The 20,498-nt window shown below is 38.9% G+C and overlaps 1 protein-coding gene across 5 annotated transcripts in view; it reads right to left on the reverse strand.

The window, feature by feature from the left end:
- The window catches only part of ZNF451 (zinc finger protein 451), an 85,458-nt gene extending 70,896 nt beyond the window's left edge, over positions 1-14,562 (reverse strand). For 2 of the 5 annotated variants that reach the window (XR_015722258.1, XM_087856981.1), the window contains exons 1-3: positions 9,859-10,187; positions 9,547-9,630; positions 845-925 (exon numbers count right to left, since the gene is read on the reverse strand). Coding sequence is in view for 4 of the 5 variants with exons in the window: in XM_087856981.1 (XP_087713107.1) it covers positions 845-925; positions 9,547-9,630; positions 9,859-10,014 (321 nt within the window). In the remaining variant the exon portion in view is untranslated. The other 3 variants (XM_045802990.2, XM_087856980.1, XM_045803016.2) reach the window with 3 other exon arrangements.
- Between the last annotated feature and the right edge of the window lie 5,936 nt (positions 14,563-20,498).

Raw genomic sequence — 20,498 nt, forward strand, 5'->3', positions numbered from 1 at the left:
AAGACACTAAAGTTAAAGGCTGTCTAATTTATCCAAAGTCACAGAATTAATAAGGAGTAAAGCTCAGACTAAAACCTGATTCCAAGTCCAAGTCTCAATCTCCCGTTATCATAGAGAAAGAAGTTTTCTGGCCACCTTGAACAAGAGCCAGGAGTTCTCTAACTCTTCAAGAAAACAGCCCATTAATAGAAATTTGGGCTAAGACAAATGAAAGACAAGACTGCTACAAAAGGCTCGGCTAGTTTGATTCTCAGAGTAAGGGAGGTATTGGTTTAAGGGTGAAACCCACAACCAATAAATCACAGCTAAGAGAAAAAAACTCTAAATATGTGAGGGATAGGCAAGGTTAAAAGGAGTGACGACTGAAGCACTATGCCACCTAACCCCTTTCCCACATTCCATTTCCTAAAGGATCTTCACATATCCTTCTTCAAAGTAAAACAAACTTTCTGTAGCCACATGGTTCTGGAAGAAAAGGATCCAGTTATACATGGCACCTGAGGAGAAACAGGAAAGGAGAAGGGGAGAAGGGCACAAGGAGCCAAAAATCTTGCAGTTTTTATTCCATTTTCCTTTTATCAGATACCATCTTCAAGGCTTAGAACTTTCCCGTGTTGTGTTATCCTTTCACATCCTCACTGAAAGTAAAGAAAACTGGAAGTAGGAGATATTTTGGGCCAAGGACTCACTGGACACGTTCTGTGGTTCATTGTACAGAAATGGACCATTCTCTAAAGTACTATAGCTCCTAAAAACAGCCATCATTGACTTGATAACTCTCTTTAAGCAATGCCTCTTATAAGACAGAAGTGAAAGAAATGCAAATCAAATATAATGTACTTACATCACTATGAGAGGTGCTAGGCTCTTCATCATCACTGCTGACCAGATCAATGTATTCAAGAACAGGTCTTAACGGCCCTTCCTATGAAAGAATTGAGCAAATTAATAAGTCACGTACAGTTTTTCAAACTAAACTAGTCATTTAAAACAATCACTTTTTTTGTTGGGATTGGCAAAAATTCCTCTAAAGAGGGAGCCTATGTGTGGCAGAAAATAATCAGAACAAATAATCAGATACATGAAAGAAACAATGATAAGATCTAAGAGTTTAAACCTCGGTAGAATATTAGGACAATGTTGATTCTTCAAGGAAAGGATTATTAATAATTAAAGGAACACTGCTACAAGGACATAGACAGCATAGTATGATTCAATGCTTTTTAGATGGAATGGGTATTAATTATCTATTAGATAACCAAGCTCAAAAACATGCAGTTCTTTGACTAACAGCTCAGCTTTATCTCTCACTCCTATAGTCGAACATCAAACCCAATTCTTCATCCTGCTTCCAACCATACAAACTGCATCATAGACCAGGCCTTGAATGCTAGGCCTAAATGCCTAGATTTTATTCCATAGACAAAAGGGAGTCAATAAATACAAAGACAGGAAAAACATGAGAGCTGTGCTTTAAATAGACTAATCACACAGACAAGTATGGAAGAGTGGGGAAAGCAGGAAAATTAATCAGTCCAATAACACAAAACTAAAATAATGGCAAAGAGAATAGCGTTGTGGTACACATACAAGAGAATACATGGGTATAATGAAAAAAAAAAAAAAAAGATTGGCTATAAAAAATACCCCCCCCCCAACAAAACAAAACCCCAACAATAACAAGGAATCAAAAAAGTCCTTAAAGTTTCAAGCTTGGGCAACTAGAAGGATACTAATGCCTTTAGTATAAATCTGGAATACAGAAAACAGGAAGCTGACGTTCTTTTAGACATAATGGGCTGATGTACCAGTGGTACATAAAGTAACTCGTAGATAGCTGGAAATGCAGGGCTATAATCTGGATGTATGAACATAGCTAGATAAACAGATTTGGGAGTTGCTCCCCTAAAAGACTAAACTGAAACTGTGATAGAGCCAACAAAGAGAGCAAAGAGGAGAAAGAAGAGATTTTAAAAGGTTCTTGAGAAAATGCTGGAATTTTAGGACTCAGGAAGAACTGCTAAGCAGGTAATCAGGGATTGAAGAATCAGGAATGCATAAATTCAAAGAAGCTAGAGAAAACCTCAACAAAAAGTTGCTAATGCCAATGTGGCCCAAAATGCTGATGACCAAAAAAACTGCCACTGAATTTGGCAACAACATTTTTAAAAACGCCTGAGAGCAACTTTTAATAAAGAAGTGAGCATACACAAGCCAGGCTCTAGGAAATTAAGTAGAAAATGAAGCAGCAGGGGCACCTGGCTGGCTCAGTCAGGAGAGCATGCAACTTCATCTTGCTTGGGGTTGTGAGTTCGGGCCCCACATTGCACATAGAGATTACTTAAAAATAAAATCTTAAAAAAGAAAAAGAAAAAGAGGCACATAGAGATTACTTAAAAATAAAATCTTAAAAAAGAAAAAGAGGCAGTAAAGGCCATGAGTACAGAATATTATTTTTAAAAATCTAGTATGTTGAGAACAAGAGTAAGGAACACAGGAGGCGAATTCAGCTGAGGGAAAGATTTCTAAACATGTAGAAAGTGGACTGTTGGCAAACCAAAGTGATATATTCAGTGTAAAAACTAACAGAAAAAGACTAGAGTCAGGAGACAGAAGCTAAGATCTAGTTAAAGATCCTCTTCCTGAGAAGAGGCATCCAGTCTCAAAGATAACTTGTTTCTTTCTTAGGCTACAACTTCTCCCCAAGCAGAAAACTGCTTTCCTTTCAGATAGGTTTCATCTGGCCACTAAGATAAAACCAGAGAGCAGAACTTCTGTGCAGGGATCATGTAGTAAATAATTAAGATTTCTGCCTGAGGTATAAAAACGGAAGTTTAAAAAAGAAGAAAAGAGGGCCAGAGTGTTTTCCAATTACAGTCAACAGAGATGAATCACCTACCTTAAGACTAAAATCTACCACTGCTATGGTCAATATCATACAATCAATCCAAAAAGCAAGTAGAAGAAAAATACGATAGCTGCTGCTGCTTCTTTTTTCTTTTTTTTTTTAAAGATTTTATTTATTTGACAGAGAGAGACAGCAAGAGAGGGAACACAAGCAGGTGGAGTGGGAGAGGGGGAGAAGCAGGTTTCCCACTGAGCAGGGAGCCCGATGCGGGGCTCGATCCTAGGACCCTGGGATCATGACCCGAGCAGAAGGCAGACGCTTAACGACTGAGCCACCCAGGTGCCCCAATACGATAGCTTCTCTTGTTCATATAATCATCTTTAAGTTTCATCTCTTCAAGAAATGTGCATTACAAACTGTTATTACATCCACAGAAACAGCACACCAAATCTCCAGGTTATCAGAAATACACAGAGGTGGGGCAGCAAAAGCTTCCATGAACAGATAGGGAAAAAAGGGATATGAAAGAAGTTAGCAGAATACAAATCAAAAAGTAGAATGCGAAAAAACAAACAAGAAAACCCCCGAAAAACAATAAACCGGAATAAGGAAAATGGTCACTGATGGGATTTAAAAATAGCTGCATCAATAGTAGAAAAGACAAGAGCAGGGAATGATGAGAGAAGACTACTAGAAATTTACTACTGGGGTGAACCATTAGACTAATATGCAACCATTTCTGAACTACTGAAGAACAGTAACTTCATATGATTCACACTAACTAAAAGAAAGAAAAAGAACCAAGACAGAAAATCCAAAAATGAGAAAAAGCAAGAGTCGTTTAAAATACTTACTCATTCACTCAACAAATGATTGTGAAGTTATAAGTGAAAGAGTGGTAGAAGATGATGACACATACTTGAAACCACCAAAAAGGCAGAAGCTGAGTTAAAAAGAAAAGGGAAGTATCCCAAAGGAATATATTACTTATAAGCAAACACTCTACACTTTAGCTCATTTTCTCATTGGATATGGGAAAAGTTCCACGATAATGACTTAAAGAATCAAAACATTTTAGTATTCCATTTATTTTACTACTAATCAATAACATTTGTCATTGAGCCCTATACAGGCAGTGTGCTGAACTTTTCATATACATTATTTCATTTAATCCCCAGTTACTTTACAAGGTGAAACAATGAATTATTACTGGTACTCCATTTATCAAATGAGAAAACTAACTGAGGTACACCTGGTTCTCTAAATACATAACTGGCTGTGTGGTCATTACAATTCTGAGGCTAAGTTCAAAGTGTATCTACTACTATTTGCAGGGTGGGGGGCGCATCTGGGTGGTTCAGTGGGTTAAGTCTCTCCCTTCAGCTTAGGTCATGATCCCAGGGTCCTGCTGAGCCCCCCATAGCATCGGGCTCCACAGGGAGCCTCCTTCTTCCTCTCCCTCTGCCTGCCACCCCCCTGCTTGAGCGCTCTCTGTCAAATAAATAAAATCTTAAAAAAAGAACCAAAAAAACTACTTTTTTAAATTTTATTTTTAAGCAATCCGTACATCGGGCTTGAACTCACACCCCCAAGATCAACAGTTGCATGCTCTATCGACTAAGCCAGCCAGCCAGCCAGCCAACCCTACATACTATTTTAAATCAATGCCTTATTACCTAAGTTTTTGAGATACTTTGTATTCCTTCAATAAGAGAAAAAGGACTTCCTGCTGTTGTCCCCAACTCTGAATAACTCATGACACTAACCAAAAAATAAGTTATTAATTCCCCCGAAAGAATGTTTATTATATAAATAGCAAACACGATTTCTTAAAATGTTTATAATGACTGCTTATATTCTTAACAAGTATAAAGGCATGTAGTCCTCCAATTAAAGGTACTTAATTTGAATTTGCTCCATCCATCAACCAGTAAACCATCATTCTCATCCCTTTTGTACCAATAACAGAATCAAAGGATTCTACTCCCCAAGGCCACACAATTAGGGCCAAGAGCACAGGCACAAGCAAAATAGTCTAGGAACACAGCTGAATTAATATTCTAAGTTAATGATTTTTTTTTTGTTTAATGACACAAAAAGCTTTCTATTCCTGTTATCAGAAAAATGATTCTCGTATAAAGCCAGACGTCAATTACCTACTACAGTTGACCATTGAAGAACATGAGGGTTATGGGCTCTGACCTTCCCTCCTACCACACAGAACTGAAAATCTACATATTAACTCCCCCAAAATGTAACTACTAAAAGCCTACTGTTGACTGGAAGCCTTACCAGTAACATAAACAGTTGGTTAACACATATTTTGTATGATGTATGTATTATCGACTGTATTCTTACAATAAAGCTAAATAAAATATTAAGGAAATCATATGGAAAATACATTTACAGTACTGTGAAAATCTTATCAGCATACAAGTGGATCCACGCAATTCAAACCCGTGTTGCTCAAGGGTCAAGTTTAAGTGGAAAATAATATCAATACACTAAGATATGGTCTACAAGAAATGTAGTTTACCTCAGTCTAATACAAAGAATATGGATATGAGCATAAATGCAAAACTCTAATCTAAGACCTTAAATATAATGCATGTGTTTGATATATTTCAATAAACAGAAGTTAGGGATATAGTTTCTTCTGCAGTCTTACCCAGTTCAAAAATTTTGAATGGCTCCCAACTGACTACTTTAAGTTCAAATATAGTCTACAATTGAAGATCTACACTATCCGTCCCCCCCTTTCCTCTCCTACTTAAAAAATTTTTATCCTCCAAAACTACACGTAATCCTGTTTTCCCATTTTGATGCCTTTCCTTATTTCTTTTCAAAATGCTTTTTAATACAAATATTGAATGTTATTTATGCCAACAAGTCTGCCTTTTTTTTTAATAGCACCATGTACTTTTCATAAAAGAACTACTTTCGGGGCGCCTGGGTGGCACAGTGGTTAAGCGTCTGCCTTCGGCTCAGGGCGTGATCCCAGCATTCTGGGTTCGAGCCCCACATCAGGCTCCTCTGCTATGAGCCTGCTTCTTCCTCTCCCACTCCCCCTGCTTGTGTTCCCTCTCTCGCTGGCTGTCTCTATCTCTGTTAAATAAATAAAATCTTTAAAAAAAAAACTACTTTCTCCTAGAACTATTTACGCAGTTGCCATCACCTATCTTATCTCCCACATTGAAATATGGACACTTATAGGTAGGATGTATTTCCAATCAATCTTTGTAGTTCCAGAGTACTTACTTCATGACTCTGCATATCATGAGGTCCAACATTATTTTTATTTACTGACCTAATTACAGGCCCAAGACACCCAGCCAAAAGATAACTTGATATTTTGCCCATGACCCCTTTCTACTGTAAAGTATTATCATTTCACCTATGTGCTTCTAAAGTTGCTTAAGAAATTACACCTTGATTTTTGTCACTAGTTCTACACGCTCAATTTCACAGTATACCAATAACCTTGGCTGAGACCTAAGTCTCATGTGCTATTACCAAGATTACAATAGGTTGCCTCAGCAGTTTTTGTATCTTTGTACCTAAAGTAGCAGTGTGAAAATGTCATCAGCTCGTAGCTAAAATAGTTTTCTGGGAGCAAATTAAAATATCTGCAGTTTCAAAGACAGAAAGATGGTGGGTGAATAAGGGATCAGATAGGTACTTTCACTCTTGGAAAGCATGCGTTCACACCGCTTCACTTTAATGAAAAACCTACATTAGTACCCATTTTCACTAACTGAAGGAAACCTGAAGAGGATGTTTTGCTTATACAAAAAAGACGAAAAGCCAAACTACTGTACGTGTTTATCTTGCTGCAAGCCATTATAGAGGCAGCATGCACCCGAAGTAGCAAGAGTAGCACAGCCAAGCTTCTTCCCTGGGAACTAAACTCAGCATCTCACTGCCAAAGCTTTGAATTATCTGCAAGCACCTGTACGGTATCTTGATTTAATTTTTGCATCCGTTAGCAAGGTGTGTCCTAAGGTATCAAAAAAGCTGAAAAGAGGTTATGTTTTTGGTCCGGAAATGCTAAAAAATTTTCCATATAAATTAATGGCAATTGCTTCTTCACTTTATGCCATCTTAGTTTATGAAAGTTTTCTTAGATTTCAAAGGTTTCTACATTCCAACAATGGGGTGCGAGGCAGGCGGGTGGGTGGAGACACACCTATATTACCAAACAGAAAATGAGAGCAAAATCTTTAAATTAGAAGTTTTTGTTATGGTAACATTCTCATCTGAGATCACACAGTTATTGACTTTACAAAATTAAACAGTGCACTTACAAATAGTGCAGTTCTCTGGACGTACATTTCAACAAAATTTAAATTAAATAACTCATTTTTGCACCTATACATCCTTATTATTCCTTTCCTTCAGCATGCTGTTTGGTTCCAGACTATTTTTTGCAAACCACAAAGACTGCTGTGCCACCATATGGATTAAAGATGGGAAAATTAGATTAATGAGAGTGAACTAAGAAATTCAAACCAGAGTAAATCAAGAAGTGACATGATTAATACCCTTTTTTATCTGAAGAAATCTTAAGCAGAGAACAATTTGTTACCTTTACTGCATAAGCACTACCTGAAGGAGTCAAGTATAAGATCAGTTTACAGTAAGTAGAAGGTTGTGTCTCTGAATTTATTTTGAAATAGAATTAAGGTTTCATTATCAGTTAAGTGTTATCACTAAAAATGTAGAAGAAATGTTTTCAATAGGTTTCTTCTAGTATTATAATTATAAATGTATTATATATAATTTACTTCTTCATTTGCACTATCAGAACTTTGAACCTTTATTTGCCAACCCCCGGGGATAAATAGAAGATGTTGGATTGAGATAAATACACAATACACTAATTGTATATTTTTTATTGTTCATACAAAGATATATAGATTCTTTACATTTAAAAATTTAAATTAAAAGGATATTTTAAAATTAATTAAGAATATTTTAAACTTCAGCTTAATACCTTATTAAGCTTCTTAATCACAAGTTATACTATAGGGGCGCCTGGGTGGCACAGCGGTTAAGCGTCTGCCTTCGGCTCAGGGCGAGATCCCGGTGTTATGGGATCGAGCCCCCATCAGGCTCCTCCGCTATGAGCCTGCTTCTTCCTCTCCCACTCCCCCTGCTTGTGTTCCCTCTCTCGCTAGCTGTCTCTATCTCTGTTGAATAAATAAATAAAATATTTTAAAAAAAAGTTATACTATAATTTTTTGTTCCACAAGTACCATAAAATATGTTTTCAAATCTTTTTAATTCCACCTGTGATTCTCAAAGCAAGGCCCATTGTGCAAATAAAGGAATGACATACTTTATAAACTAAGTATCAAAATAAATATTCTCCAAATATACCAATACTCAGAAACCTGAAATATTTGTCCTAAGGAGCATGGAATACCATTACCAACATACTTTAGTCCACAGTGAAGAAGGGGTAGGATACAATTCAATTTACCCCATCCCAAAAATCCTTTTAAGTTTAAAATGAGGACAGAGAACACCTGAAGCTAATATAACAGTGTATCTTAACTATACTGGAATTGAAATAAAAGGACAAACCACAATACGCACTGGCAATGGTGGAGAAAGCCAAAAAATAAAAAATAAAATATTGTGAAAGACTCCTAAATAAACCCATTAAACCATAATACAACAGTGGATCACTACAATGGCCCTAATGTTGGGGTATGTAGAGGATATCATTTACTAACTAGCTTAACAAAGCGTCCCAAATCAATGAACACAAATACACATCTGACAATTTATTAAAGAAAAATTATACACCTTTAACAGCAAACCTCAATTGATCACTGGTTTGAAGAAGTTTTTAGCTAGCTAAGATACCACTTTAAACAGAGCCTTTGCAAAACTTTACAGTTTTGGGTGAAAACCATCCCAAAATACACCATGACTCCCTTCCCCCTAAACCAAGGCTTTACAAAGCATGGTTCACAGATTGACAGGTCCTTGTATCTGTTCCAGAGTGAAGATTCCTGGGTCCCACCTTCAAATTCTGATTCAGTGGGTGTGGAGTGAGGCCCAGGAATCCGCACCTTTACACTTTCTAATGCTTTAAGAGACCACTGTCCCAAAGGGCAGGAAGTCTGAAAACCACGTCCGTTCCTAGGGATGCAGGGATCTTCATTATGAACATCAACTCTTGCACTATGCTGTAACACGATGATCTCAGAGGTTGGTGAAGTCTTCAAGCCATTTGCCTTCATGTTATGAAGCTACAGAACGCTCAGATTTTGAGTTCTTGCAACCCTTCTTGCTTTCTACCTCCTTTCTCATCATCAGCGCTCCCTTCCCTCTAACCTGCAGGTCATCTTTTAAAGGACACTCTTGCCCTTCTTCCAAACACACCCTTAAGAGACCAGAACTTTGCCGAGATGAAGTATAAAATGGCGCTAATGAAGGCACGAGGAGCGTGATTAAATGTGTAACACGTCCTTTCGGGCACAGTCTTTGTGGTGGCCACTGTAGGTGCTCAGAGAGCCCTTTTCGCTAAATTTCCTAATCCTAGGCCATGCTCCCCAGTGTCTAGTACCTGCGAGACATTGACACCTAGCTGCTGAATGATGAACGGACAGGTGAGGTATAATCACACAATGGCTCGCCACGCATAGGTTTGGCATTCTGGGAAAAAACCGAATATCGTTGCTACTTACACTAACAAACTGAATGTCATCTTCATTTTCATCCGTTGTTGCCTCAGATGCCTCAGGCCCGGCTGGGGGGGCAGACTCTATTATCTACAAAAATAAGCCAGAACATGCTCATCTATATACAGCCACGTACTTGGAGGAAGAGATTTTCCCAAAAGGAACCAAAAGGGAAGAGCTCTGTAAAACAGCAAGCTCTTGAGGAAACCGAACTGAGCACAACTGCGTGCAAGTCCGATCAAGAACAGGACTCGATGGCGTCGGGTTATGCCTCTGCAGACGTGGAGCCATAGGGAGCCGACGCCGAAAACGACTTACCAGCCCCTGCGAATTCCCCAGTCTCCTCGGGGAGGGGGGATGCACGCACACCGCCGAAGAGCGAGCCTGTCTCAAAATGTCGCTCTCACGGCCACAGCAGCGGCAACGGGGGCCTCCGGGGCCGGCGCAGCGGGCCGGGGGCGGTCGGGCGGCCATTGTTACTGCTGGTTCCTCGTTCAGACCCGCACCAGGCCCGAACGCTCGGCTCGGCCCGAGACGCGGAGACTAGCGCCCCGCCGCTGCGGTTGCCGCGGCCGCCGCACACCAGGCCTCACACTCAACGAACACAAAGCCCTTCCCGGCTCGGCTGAGAATGCCGCGGCCCGACCACTCACCTCCGACCCCGGGTCTCCCATTTCTCCGACGGCCTAACTGACAGCACCACCGCTTCTGCGGCCCCCGCCACCGCCGCCGCTGTCCCCGCTGCCGCCGCCGCCGCCGCCACGACTGCCCTTCCCGCCCAGCACCGCTTCGCGCCGCCGTGACCCGCCCCTGCGTGAGCGCCGACGCCGCCGACGCCACCGACGCCGCGGGCGGAAAGAGGTGCGAAACCGCTTCAAAAGGAGGAGCGGCCGGCTCTGGCCCGCTATCCTCCGGAGCCTCGTTCTCACAGTCGCGGGCCTGCCTTCCCCGGGCCGCTCAGGAAACTGGGAGTTGTAGTTCTGATCGCTCCCAAGACTGTCGGGCTTCGGTGGACAAGAGAGAAAAAGGACGCCCAGGTACGGAGCATGCGTTTTGCCACGCTGACGTCAGCTGCAGCTTTGCAGACCCGTGGGCGGGCTAAATTCTGTTTCATAGTGAAGGGCAAAAAACGAGGTTGTGGTGAAGGGTTTGGAATTGGATATTGTGTGAAAGCGAGGCTCACCCGTATGAGTTTTGTCCGTAAATGCGGATGATGGGGACTAAATTCTCATCTTCCTTTTTTTTTTTTTTTTTTTTTTGCGGAGGGCCCAGAATGTGGAGGCTTCGTTGAATTTTGTGAGAAGGGAAGAAATCCAAGGTGTCCTTAATGTTACTCACCCAGCTTCATTCTCTGAGCATATATTATTAATACATCTGAGAAGGAAAATTGAGGACCAGAGCTCCAGTCACCAGGTTGTCCCGAAGAGAACTGGTGAAGTAAGAGAGTCCAGTGCCCAAGACCAGTGATAATAACGTGCTTATTTAAGGATATTCTCAGATACTACCTTACTAAAATAGCTTACTTTTTTCAGTGTTCACAGTCAAAAAGCACTTTATAAAATAGTTCACTCATGTTCACTCTATAAAATAGTTCACTCGTGGTCTTTTTCACTTCATTGTCCTACAAACAAAATCCGGCTTTTTTTTTTCACACCAACAATTTTGGAAAGGGCTTTTTAAGCCGGAAAATTCTTTTAAATCTTAGATGCCTGTTTTTGCCTGTCTATATGCAAATCTACCATCTGAGTATTTATGCCTATAGTAATTATCCTTAATATTTGGCATTTCCTGCATTTCCAGCAAGTGCTTTAAGATTTCGTTTGCTTTTCTACCTAAGTTTGAGAATTGTAGAAGCAAACTGAGAATGAGAGACAAGTTACAGGTAGGAGTTAATGGGTAAAACTCTTGGAAAACAAGCTTTATGTGGTTATAACCCCCAAATGCTCATACTCTTCAATTCAGTTGTAACTGCAAGGCTTTATCCTGAGGATACACTTTAATCTGTAAGAAAATCTTTATGCAAAATATTATTTATCACAGATTTGTTTGAAATAGAAAAATTGGAAAACATTTAAATGTCTAGTGATTGGGAAATGAAATGGTTAAGCTTTGGCATGTACTCTAGAGTGTTTTTATCTCCATTTAAATGTTTAGCTAACATTTCTAAAGTCCTATTTTTCAAAAATGCAAGATAAATAATATGATCAGAACCATATCAAACCACCAAGCCATGCCTGAAATAGGAAAACTATCTATACATTAGTAGTAATTTTCTCTGGTAGGTGGACTATGTGTTCATAAGAAAATCCTTTGAAATCCACTAACAATATTAGAGACATGTCTATAGTTACCACAAAACCAGGTTTATTTAGCTTGGTGTAGCAAAGGAGAAGAAACCATAGACAAAGCTTAGAAGTCTCTTAATCTGAGAAAATTAAGAGATTGGGATAGGTGATATTAAGACCAATGTGTAAAGTAAGAAACTGGTTAGATTTGGAAGTAGAGTTGTTTGCTGATTGGTTCAGAGTTCAAAATGGAGACTTTTTAACTAGGGGGGGATGTTTTTTTGTGTGACTGAGGAAATTTTTTTAGGGCCACGGATCCATTATTTTGCTTTATGAGTTAAGATTGTGAATAGAGCCCATCACTGGCTTTGATATCTCCTCTAATTTAGTTCTTAGACTGTGTCCTAAGCACATCATAATAGATTTCTAGATCTATATCAGTGACATTATGTTGATATTATTCTTTCAACTCACCATGTAACAGAGAAATATAGGCTTCAACTTTAGTCTTGTTTTCATCAGTTTTCTCTTGACTTGCTTTTTTTGTTGAATGATTATTTATAGAACCATCTGTCTGAACACTGGCTGCAAAGCAGCATTTCAGATTCTGGAGACCTGGTTCTTGACTAAGAGAATGCCACCAAGAGGCAAATTAAATGCATCAGAAAGGCTCAAACCCTCAATGAGAATTATTATCCATTATTTTCATAAATCTGAAAAAAGAGAAAGTATGTGAACCTGTAATTTAATTAAGGAGCATTCAACTTGGGGAAAAGAATTTGTACACACACAGCACCAAATCTCAGTATGCTTTAGTAAAAGCACAAATACATCCAATGAATGCAATTCTGTTATTAAGAACCATATATGGTTTGGATTAAATGCTCTGGTTTTAAGACCTGGCAACTGGAATAGCCTTTTCAAAAATTTCTAATAAAGAAATGGATTTATGGGGGCGCCTGGGTGGCACAGCGGTTAAGCGTCTGTCTTCGGCTCAGGGCGTGATCCCGGCGATCTGGGATCGAGCCCCACATCAGGCTCTTCTGCTATGAGCCTGCTTCTTCCTCTCCCACTCCCCCTGCTTGTGTTCCCTCTCTCGCTGGCTGTCTCTATCTCTGTCGAATAAATAAATAAAATCTTTAAAAAAAAAAAAAGAGAAATGGATTTATGGGCATTTATTCCAAAACAGAATATTCTTCAAGGAAGAAGATGGCTCTTAGGATAATATGGAACCAGTTGACATAATCATTTTCTGGGAGTTATGGGAGCAGAACAAAAAGTATTTGGTTCTGAAAGAGTATAAAAGACTAGCCCGTAGGTCTGTAAGTGCATTTTCTTTGCTCCTCTCAGGTCTGCGATTCTGTAGAAGTGTTGCACATAAGGAAAAGAAGCCTGTTGGAGGGGACAAATGAGGGTGGTTCATTTCTATGGTTAGTTCAGAAGTACAAGCCATTTTTCTTATTAGAGCAAGCTGTGATAATCACTTCTTTAGAATATGGGCATTTTCCCCTTCAAGCAATGATATATTTGCCCGTGTGAGTAAACTGGGGAAGAGTAGTTTTTGGTGCCATTATTACACATTTTGAGTAATTTGCAAAACTTCCTACCCCCTTTCTAGAAATACTTGGAGGATCATCATTCACTGTATTTGCATCATAGTAACATTATTCCTGCATGTAAGACACTGAACAAAATTTTTGAGATTTTAGCTTGTAGTGGGTCACAAGAGGTTTTTTTTTAAGATTATTTATTTAGGGGCACCTGGGTGGCTCAGTTGGTTAAGCATCTGCCTTCTGCTCAGGTCATGATTCCAGGGTCCTGGGATGGAGCCCCATATCGGGCTCCCTGCTCAACGGGGAGCCTGCTTCTTCCCTCCTCCTTTTCCCTCTCCTCCTCCTCCCTCTCCTCCCCACTGTGCTGTCTCTCTCTCTCAAATAATCTTTTTTTTTTTTTAAGGTTTTATTTATTTGAGAGAGCAGAGCGAACGAGAGAGAACATGGGGGGGTAGGGGCAGAGGGAGAGGGAGAAGCAGGCTTTTGCTCAGCAGGGAGCCCGATGTGATGGGGGACCCTGGGATCATGACCTGAGGCAGAAGGCAGACACTTAACCGACACTTAACTGACTGAGCCACTGAGGTGCCCCGAGTTTTGAAAACAACATAGAAAACCAGAAGTATTAAAACTGCTTTATGTTCATTAGAGGAATTGGTCTTGTAGCAATAGTATGTGTATAGATGTAATTGTAACAATCTTGCTGGCCAGTCATAAGTATGAAGATCTCTCTAACTTCCTCTATGATAATGTACATGTTAGAATAGTTGTCAAAGTCGGGGTGCCTGGGTAGCACAGCGGTTAAGCATCTGCCTTCGGCTCAGGGCGTGATCCCAGCGTTCTGGGTTCGAGCCCCACATCGGGCTCCTTCGCTAAGAGCCTGCTTCTTCCTCTCCCACTCCCCCTGCTTGTGTTCCCTCTCTCGCTGGCTGTCTCTCTCTGTCAAATAAATAAATAAAATCTTAAAAAAACAAAAAAGAATAGTTGTCAAAGTCTATTTACTGATGAGCAACTGTGAGGGAATTTAAGGCATTTTTAAATATCTGTTTCTTCACACAAGCTAAAGGAGGATGAAAAATCCTAAGCAAAAGCAAGACATCTCTGTATGATTTCACACTTAAAGAAAAATTGCACAAAAAATACTTGTTTTATCATATTCTCTATACTAACACAGAGACATATGGATACATATATATTTTTCTAAATCATCAGTGAGTAGGTTGCATGTATCATGCCTCCTTACACCTTAATGTTTTCAGTGTGTATTTCATAAGAATAAAGATTTTCTTTGACATAACAATAGTACTTGTTTTAGTCCGCTTGAATTTACTATAGAATGAGTGGCTTAAACAACAGACCTTTATTACTCTCAATCAGGAGGCTGTGAAGTCCAAGATCAAGATGCTAGCAGAATTGGTTCTCAGTGAGGGCGCTCTTCCTGGTTTGCAGTCTTCTTGTATCTTCACACAATGGAGAGCAGAAAGAAAAGCAAGCCCTCTTGTGTCTTTCTTATAAGGACACGAATCCCATCATGAGGGCTCCACCCTCATGACCTATTACCTCCCAAAAGTCCCATTTTCAAATACCATCCCACTGGGAATCAGGGTTTCAACATACAAATTTTGGGGGACACAAAAATATGCAGTCCCAACAATTAGTATTATTAAAATCTGGAGATTTAATATATTTTTTTTAAGATTTTATTTATTTATTTAACAGAGAGAGAGGGATAGCCAGCGAGAGAGGGAACACAAGCAGGGGGAGTGGGAGAGGAAGAAGCAGGCTCCCAGTGGAAGAGCCCGATACCAGAACTCCAGGATCACGCCCTGAGCCAAAGGCAGACGCTTAACAACTGAGCCACCCTGGCGCCCCTGGAGATTTAACATTTATATGATACTTTCCCCCCCTAATCTACAGTCCTTATCACATTTTAGCTGTTGTCTAGTCCAGGATCACATAATGCATTGAGTTGTCATAGCTCTAATTTTCTTTAATTTGGAGTTCTTCAGCCTTTGTCTTTCATGATATTGATATTTTTGAAGTACAAAAACCAATTATTTTATAAAATCTTCAATTTTGGCTTGTCAGAGGTTTCCTCAGTTAGATTCAAATTTTGCATTACCAGACAAAACATGGTAAGGGATGTTGAAGTGTTTTAGATTATTGCATCTAGAAGACATGATGGTTAACTGCTCCTCACTAAGGATATCAATTTTAATCATCTGATCCAGGTGTTATCCAGTATCACCATTATGTAGTTTTCCCCCTTACAACTAATAAGTAATCTGTGGGGGTATACTTTCAGACCATGCAAACATTATGCTCTTCATGAAACTTAGTCCTTTATACAGAGTATAATCTGATGATACCAGTTTTTACTATGATGGTTCCACAATGGTAATGTTCCAACTCTACTGTGTCTCAACTTTTTTCAGTTGGCATTTTTCTGTAAGGAAGAGTCTTGCCTCCTCTCTTTTTAAAAATTTTAATTACGAACTCATTCATTTACTTTTTAAAAATACCATTCATTACATGATTTCCTGATGTTTGTACAGAGAATACAGATACTCAGAATCATGTCAGGAGCCTTCTTTGCATGTTATCTGGTAATCACTTTGTAGATATTAGGGGTTAGAATATCAGAGGTAATTGATTAACTGCCTTTCTTGTGGGTCTACTTTTCTACCATGAGACCTATAATACTTGTCTTAGATACAGTTTAGCCATGCTATATATTTATGTTGTGAGTAGTTTCTTTTTTTTTTTTTTTAAGATTTTATTTATTTATTTGACACAGAGAGAGCACAGGTGGGGGGGGAGCGGCAGGGAGAGGGAGAAGCAGGCCCCCCACTGACCAGGGAGCCTGCCATGGGGCTGGTCCCAGAACCCTGGGATCATGACCGGAGCAGAAGGCAGACACTTAACCAACTGAGCCACCCAGGTGCCCCTAGTTTATTTTCTTTTGTAAAAAATAATTCATAGTATTTCTGGCATAATAGTGTGAGGAGCTATGCTGACCTGTTCCCAAGTGAAACTGGTGAAGATTATATCTAAAAAACCATTTAAAGCCTATGGATGTGGTCCTAAGGACAAATGACAAATGAAGAAACATCTATTAAAGAAAATCTATGAAAATTCTGTAAAAAAGGGAAGAGTCCATAGTATTCCAACCAAGATCACTCCCTACCACTTCCCTCCCACCTCAGTGAGACAGATGCTCCATTCCAGACTGGTGCAGCCAAGAACAAAGGGTTTTCCCTCTACTCCCTAACCCCTACCTCTCAGTCAGAAAGAGCTCTTTTCCTGGAAGGAGCAGGATATCAACATTTGTCATCTTGTCCCCAGCTACCTGTTGCTGAGGCTAAGCCTCAGGTGAGTGCAGTTGATAGGTAGCAATTCTCCTTTTCCATGCAACTGACACTAATGGATCAGAAGTTCTACGTCGAACACAGCACACTGAGAAGACTGAGTCCTTTATCACTCTTGACTCACCTGATAAGACAATGATATATTCCAGGAGAGGGAAGACCAGAAAACCTCAGGCTGATGCCTCCACACCTCCACCAACTGTTCAGCTCCTAGAATGGAATGTCACTGAAAGAGAAGCTTGCCATTGTCCAGAGCCCTAGTTCAGAAATTTTGCCATGGAGAAAAAGCAAGCCGTGAAACAGATAGTTCCTAATCCACTCACAAAGGAGCTGACTTCATTTGCAACAGGTGGTGGAGGAGTTCAACCCTCTAGATACTTTCAAGAACAGTGGAAATTATGGTGAAAGGCAATTGGGAGGACATTCAAGATACAAGATAAACTGTAGGCTGCCTAGTTTTCATGAGAACCATGGAGTAAGATATCTAAGAGAACCAAATAAATATCAAACAGTGATCTTAGAAACTGTTCGTTCAAAGGAGACAGAATTTGACTGGGTTACTTTGTAGAGCAATTTATGTTTCAGGGCGTTGTTGAAAACAGTAAAACAACCAGCGGGAATTAATGCATTTTATCTGTTGGGTATGATCAGAGAGAGTGAGAGAGCCCTAGCAAAACCAATGTCATCCCATGGTGACTGTGGGATGTCACACCTCCTTGAGAAGCAACACAGAGGCTTTACCCTTGGCAGGGGACCTAGAATTCACTGAAATAATCCAGCCAGTCACTAAACAAACAAGCAAATAATAGTAAGTCCTAGAGGGAGGGGGGACACCAGTACACAGAGCTGCTACAATATATTATCTAAAATGTCCAGTTTCCTACAAAATATTAAGAGGCAAGCAAAGAAGTGAGTATAATCCATATGCTTTAAAAAAAAAAAAAGAGCAGGCAAAAGAAATTTCCTATAAGAACAGATTTGTAAGACTTCAAATTAGCCATTATATACACATTCACAAAACAACAGGAAAACGTGATGAAGAAGCAAAAGAAGATATGACAATGTCATATCTAATATCTTATCTAATACAGAATACCAATAATGAGATAGAAATTATAAGGAAAAAACCCAATGGAAATTCTGGAGTTGGAAAGTGTAATAACCAAAATTTTAAAAACTCACTAGATAAATTAGACTTCATCAAAATTAAAAACCTTTGTATTTCAAAGGACAACATCAATAAAGTAAAAAGACAACCCAATGAATGGGAGAAAATATTTATAAATCATTTATGTAATAAGAGACTTGTATTCAGAATATAAAGATATACAAAGGTATATAAAGATATACAATAACCAGTAAACACATGAAAATATGCTCGACATCACTAGTCATCAGGAAAGTGCAAATCAAAACCATGATGTGATACTACTTCACTAGGATGGCTAAGATCAAAAGTCAGATAATGACAAGAGCTGACAAGGATGTGGAGAAATAGTAACACTCATGAACTGCTAATGGGAATGTAAAATTTTGCAGTTATTTTGGAAAGTAGTGTGGCAGTTTCTAAAATGATTAAACATAAATATTACCATAGAGGCCAGCAATTCTACTCCTAGATTTATATCCAGGGGAAGTGAAAACATATGTCCATCCAAAAACTTGTCCAAGAATGTTTATAGCAGCACTATTCATAATAGCCAAGAGGTGGAAACAACCCAAATATTCAACAGTTGATAAATGGATAAGTAAAATGTAGTATATTCATACACAGTGAAATATTATTCACTCATAAAAAGAATGAAGTACTGCTATATACTACATCATGGATGAACCTTCAAAACATTATGCTAAGCGAAAAACTGTCAGAAAATACCACATATTATATGATTCTGTCCGTATGAAGTGTCCATAACAGGGAAATCTACAGAGAAATAAATTAGTGGTTGTTTAGGGCTAAGGTAGGGGATATATGGATAAAATTGTAGTCATAGTTGTACCCATCTATGAATATATTAAAAAACATTATACACTGTAAATAGGTGACTTGTTTTGTATGTAAATTATATCTCAGTAAAGCTGTTTAAAACAAAACAGAACAAAAGAATAGAGAGAGATACTATGTACCCTTTTCCCAGTTTCTCCTGATGGTAACATTATTCATTATTCAAAACTGTAGGACAGGGGCATCTGGCTGGCCTAGTCCATGGAGTTTGCAACTCTTGGTCTTGGGGTTATGAGTCCGAGCCCCACATTGGGTGTAGAGATTACTTAAAAATAAGAGCTTTAAAAGACAAACAAACAGACTGTAGTACAATATCACAACCAGTATGTTGACAGTGATACAGCCAAGATACAAAATATGTCTATTACCACCAGGATTCCTCCTGTTGCCCCCTTCTAGCCATAGCCTTTTCCTCCCTATTCCAACTCCTCCTTGACCCCCAGCAACCTCTAATTTGTTCCCCACTTCTATAATTTTATCATTTCAAGAATGCTATATAAATGGAATCACACGGTATGTAACTTTTAGAATTGGCTTTTGTCCCCCCTACTCAGAATAATTTTCTGATGATTCTTCCAGGTCCTTTCATGTAGCAATACTCTGTTCCTTTTTATTGCTGAGTAGTATTCCATGGTATGGATGTAACACAGTTTAATCATTCACGTGTTGGAAGACATATGGGTGGTTTCCAGCTTTTGGATGTCACAAATAAAGCTGCTATGAACATTTCTGTAAAGGTTTTTATGTGAACATAAGTTTTCATTTCTCTGGGATAAATGCCCAAAAGTGCAATTACTGAGTCATATGGTTTAGCATGTTTACTTTTTTTTCCTTTTTCTAAGAAACTGCCAAACTGTTTTCCAGAGTTGCTGTAACATTTTACATTCCCACCAGCAATATATGACAATAAACTTACCACAAGTTCCTCCACATTCTTGCTGGTATTTGGTATTGTCCCTATTTTTTATTTTAGCCATTCTAAGTGTGTAGTGCTGTCACATTATAGTGTTAATTTGTATTTTACTAATGGTCAATGATATTTATCATCTTTTCATGTGCTTGCCATCTGTATATTCTGTGTGTCAAAGTGTCTCTTCATGTCTTTTGCCCATTTTCTAATTGGATTTTTTTTAACTATTGTTTTTGAAACCTCTTTATATATTCTAGATACTAGTCTTTCATTGTACATGTGGTCTCTAAATATTTTTTCACACTGTGTAGCTTGTCTTTCATCCTCTTGACAGTATATTTCACAGAACAAAACTTTTAATTCTGATGAAGCCCATTTTATCAATTTTTCTTTTATGGATCATGGTGTTAACGCCAAGAACACTTTGTCAAACCTTAGATCCCAAAGATTTTATCCTGTTTTTTCCTAAAAGATTTATAATTTCACATTTTACATTTTAGTTCATTAACTCCATTTGAGTTATTTTTTTATATGTTTAGTTTAGATTGAGGTTCATTTTTTTGGACTATGCTTGTCCACTTGCTTCAGTAATAGTTGTTGAAAAAGCCATATTTCCTCTTTTTGTACCTTTATCAAAAATTACCTGGAGATGTTTATGTTGAGTCTATTTCTAAGTTTACCATTCTGTTCCATTGAAGTATGTCTACTCTGCTACCAACATCATGCAGTCTTGATTATTGTAGTTATATAGTAAGTCTTTGATATCAGGTAGACTGATTACTCCCACTTTATTCTTCTTTTCCCAAATTGTTTTAGCTATTCTAGTTCCTTTGCCTTTCC

The sequence above is a fragment of the Ursus americanus genome, chromosome 29, assembly GCF_024610735.1.
Source record: "Ursus americanus isolate L20-20 chromosome 29, mUrsAme1.1.p, whole genome shotgun sequence".
Classification (NCBI taxonomy): domain Eukaryota; kingdom Metazoa; phylum Chordata; class Mammalia; order Carnivora; family Ursidae; genus Ursus; species Ursus americanus.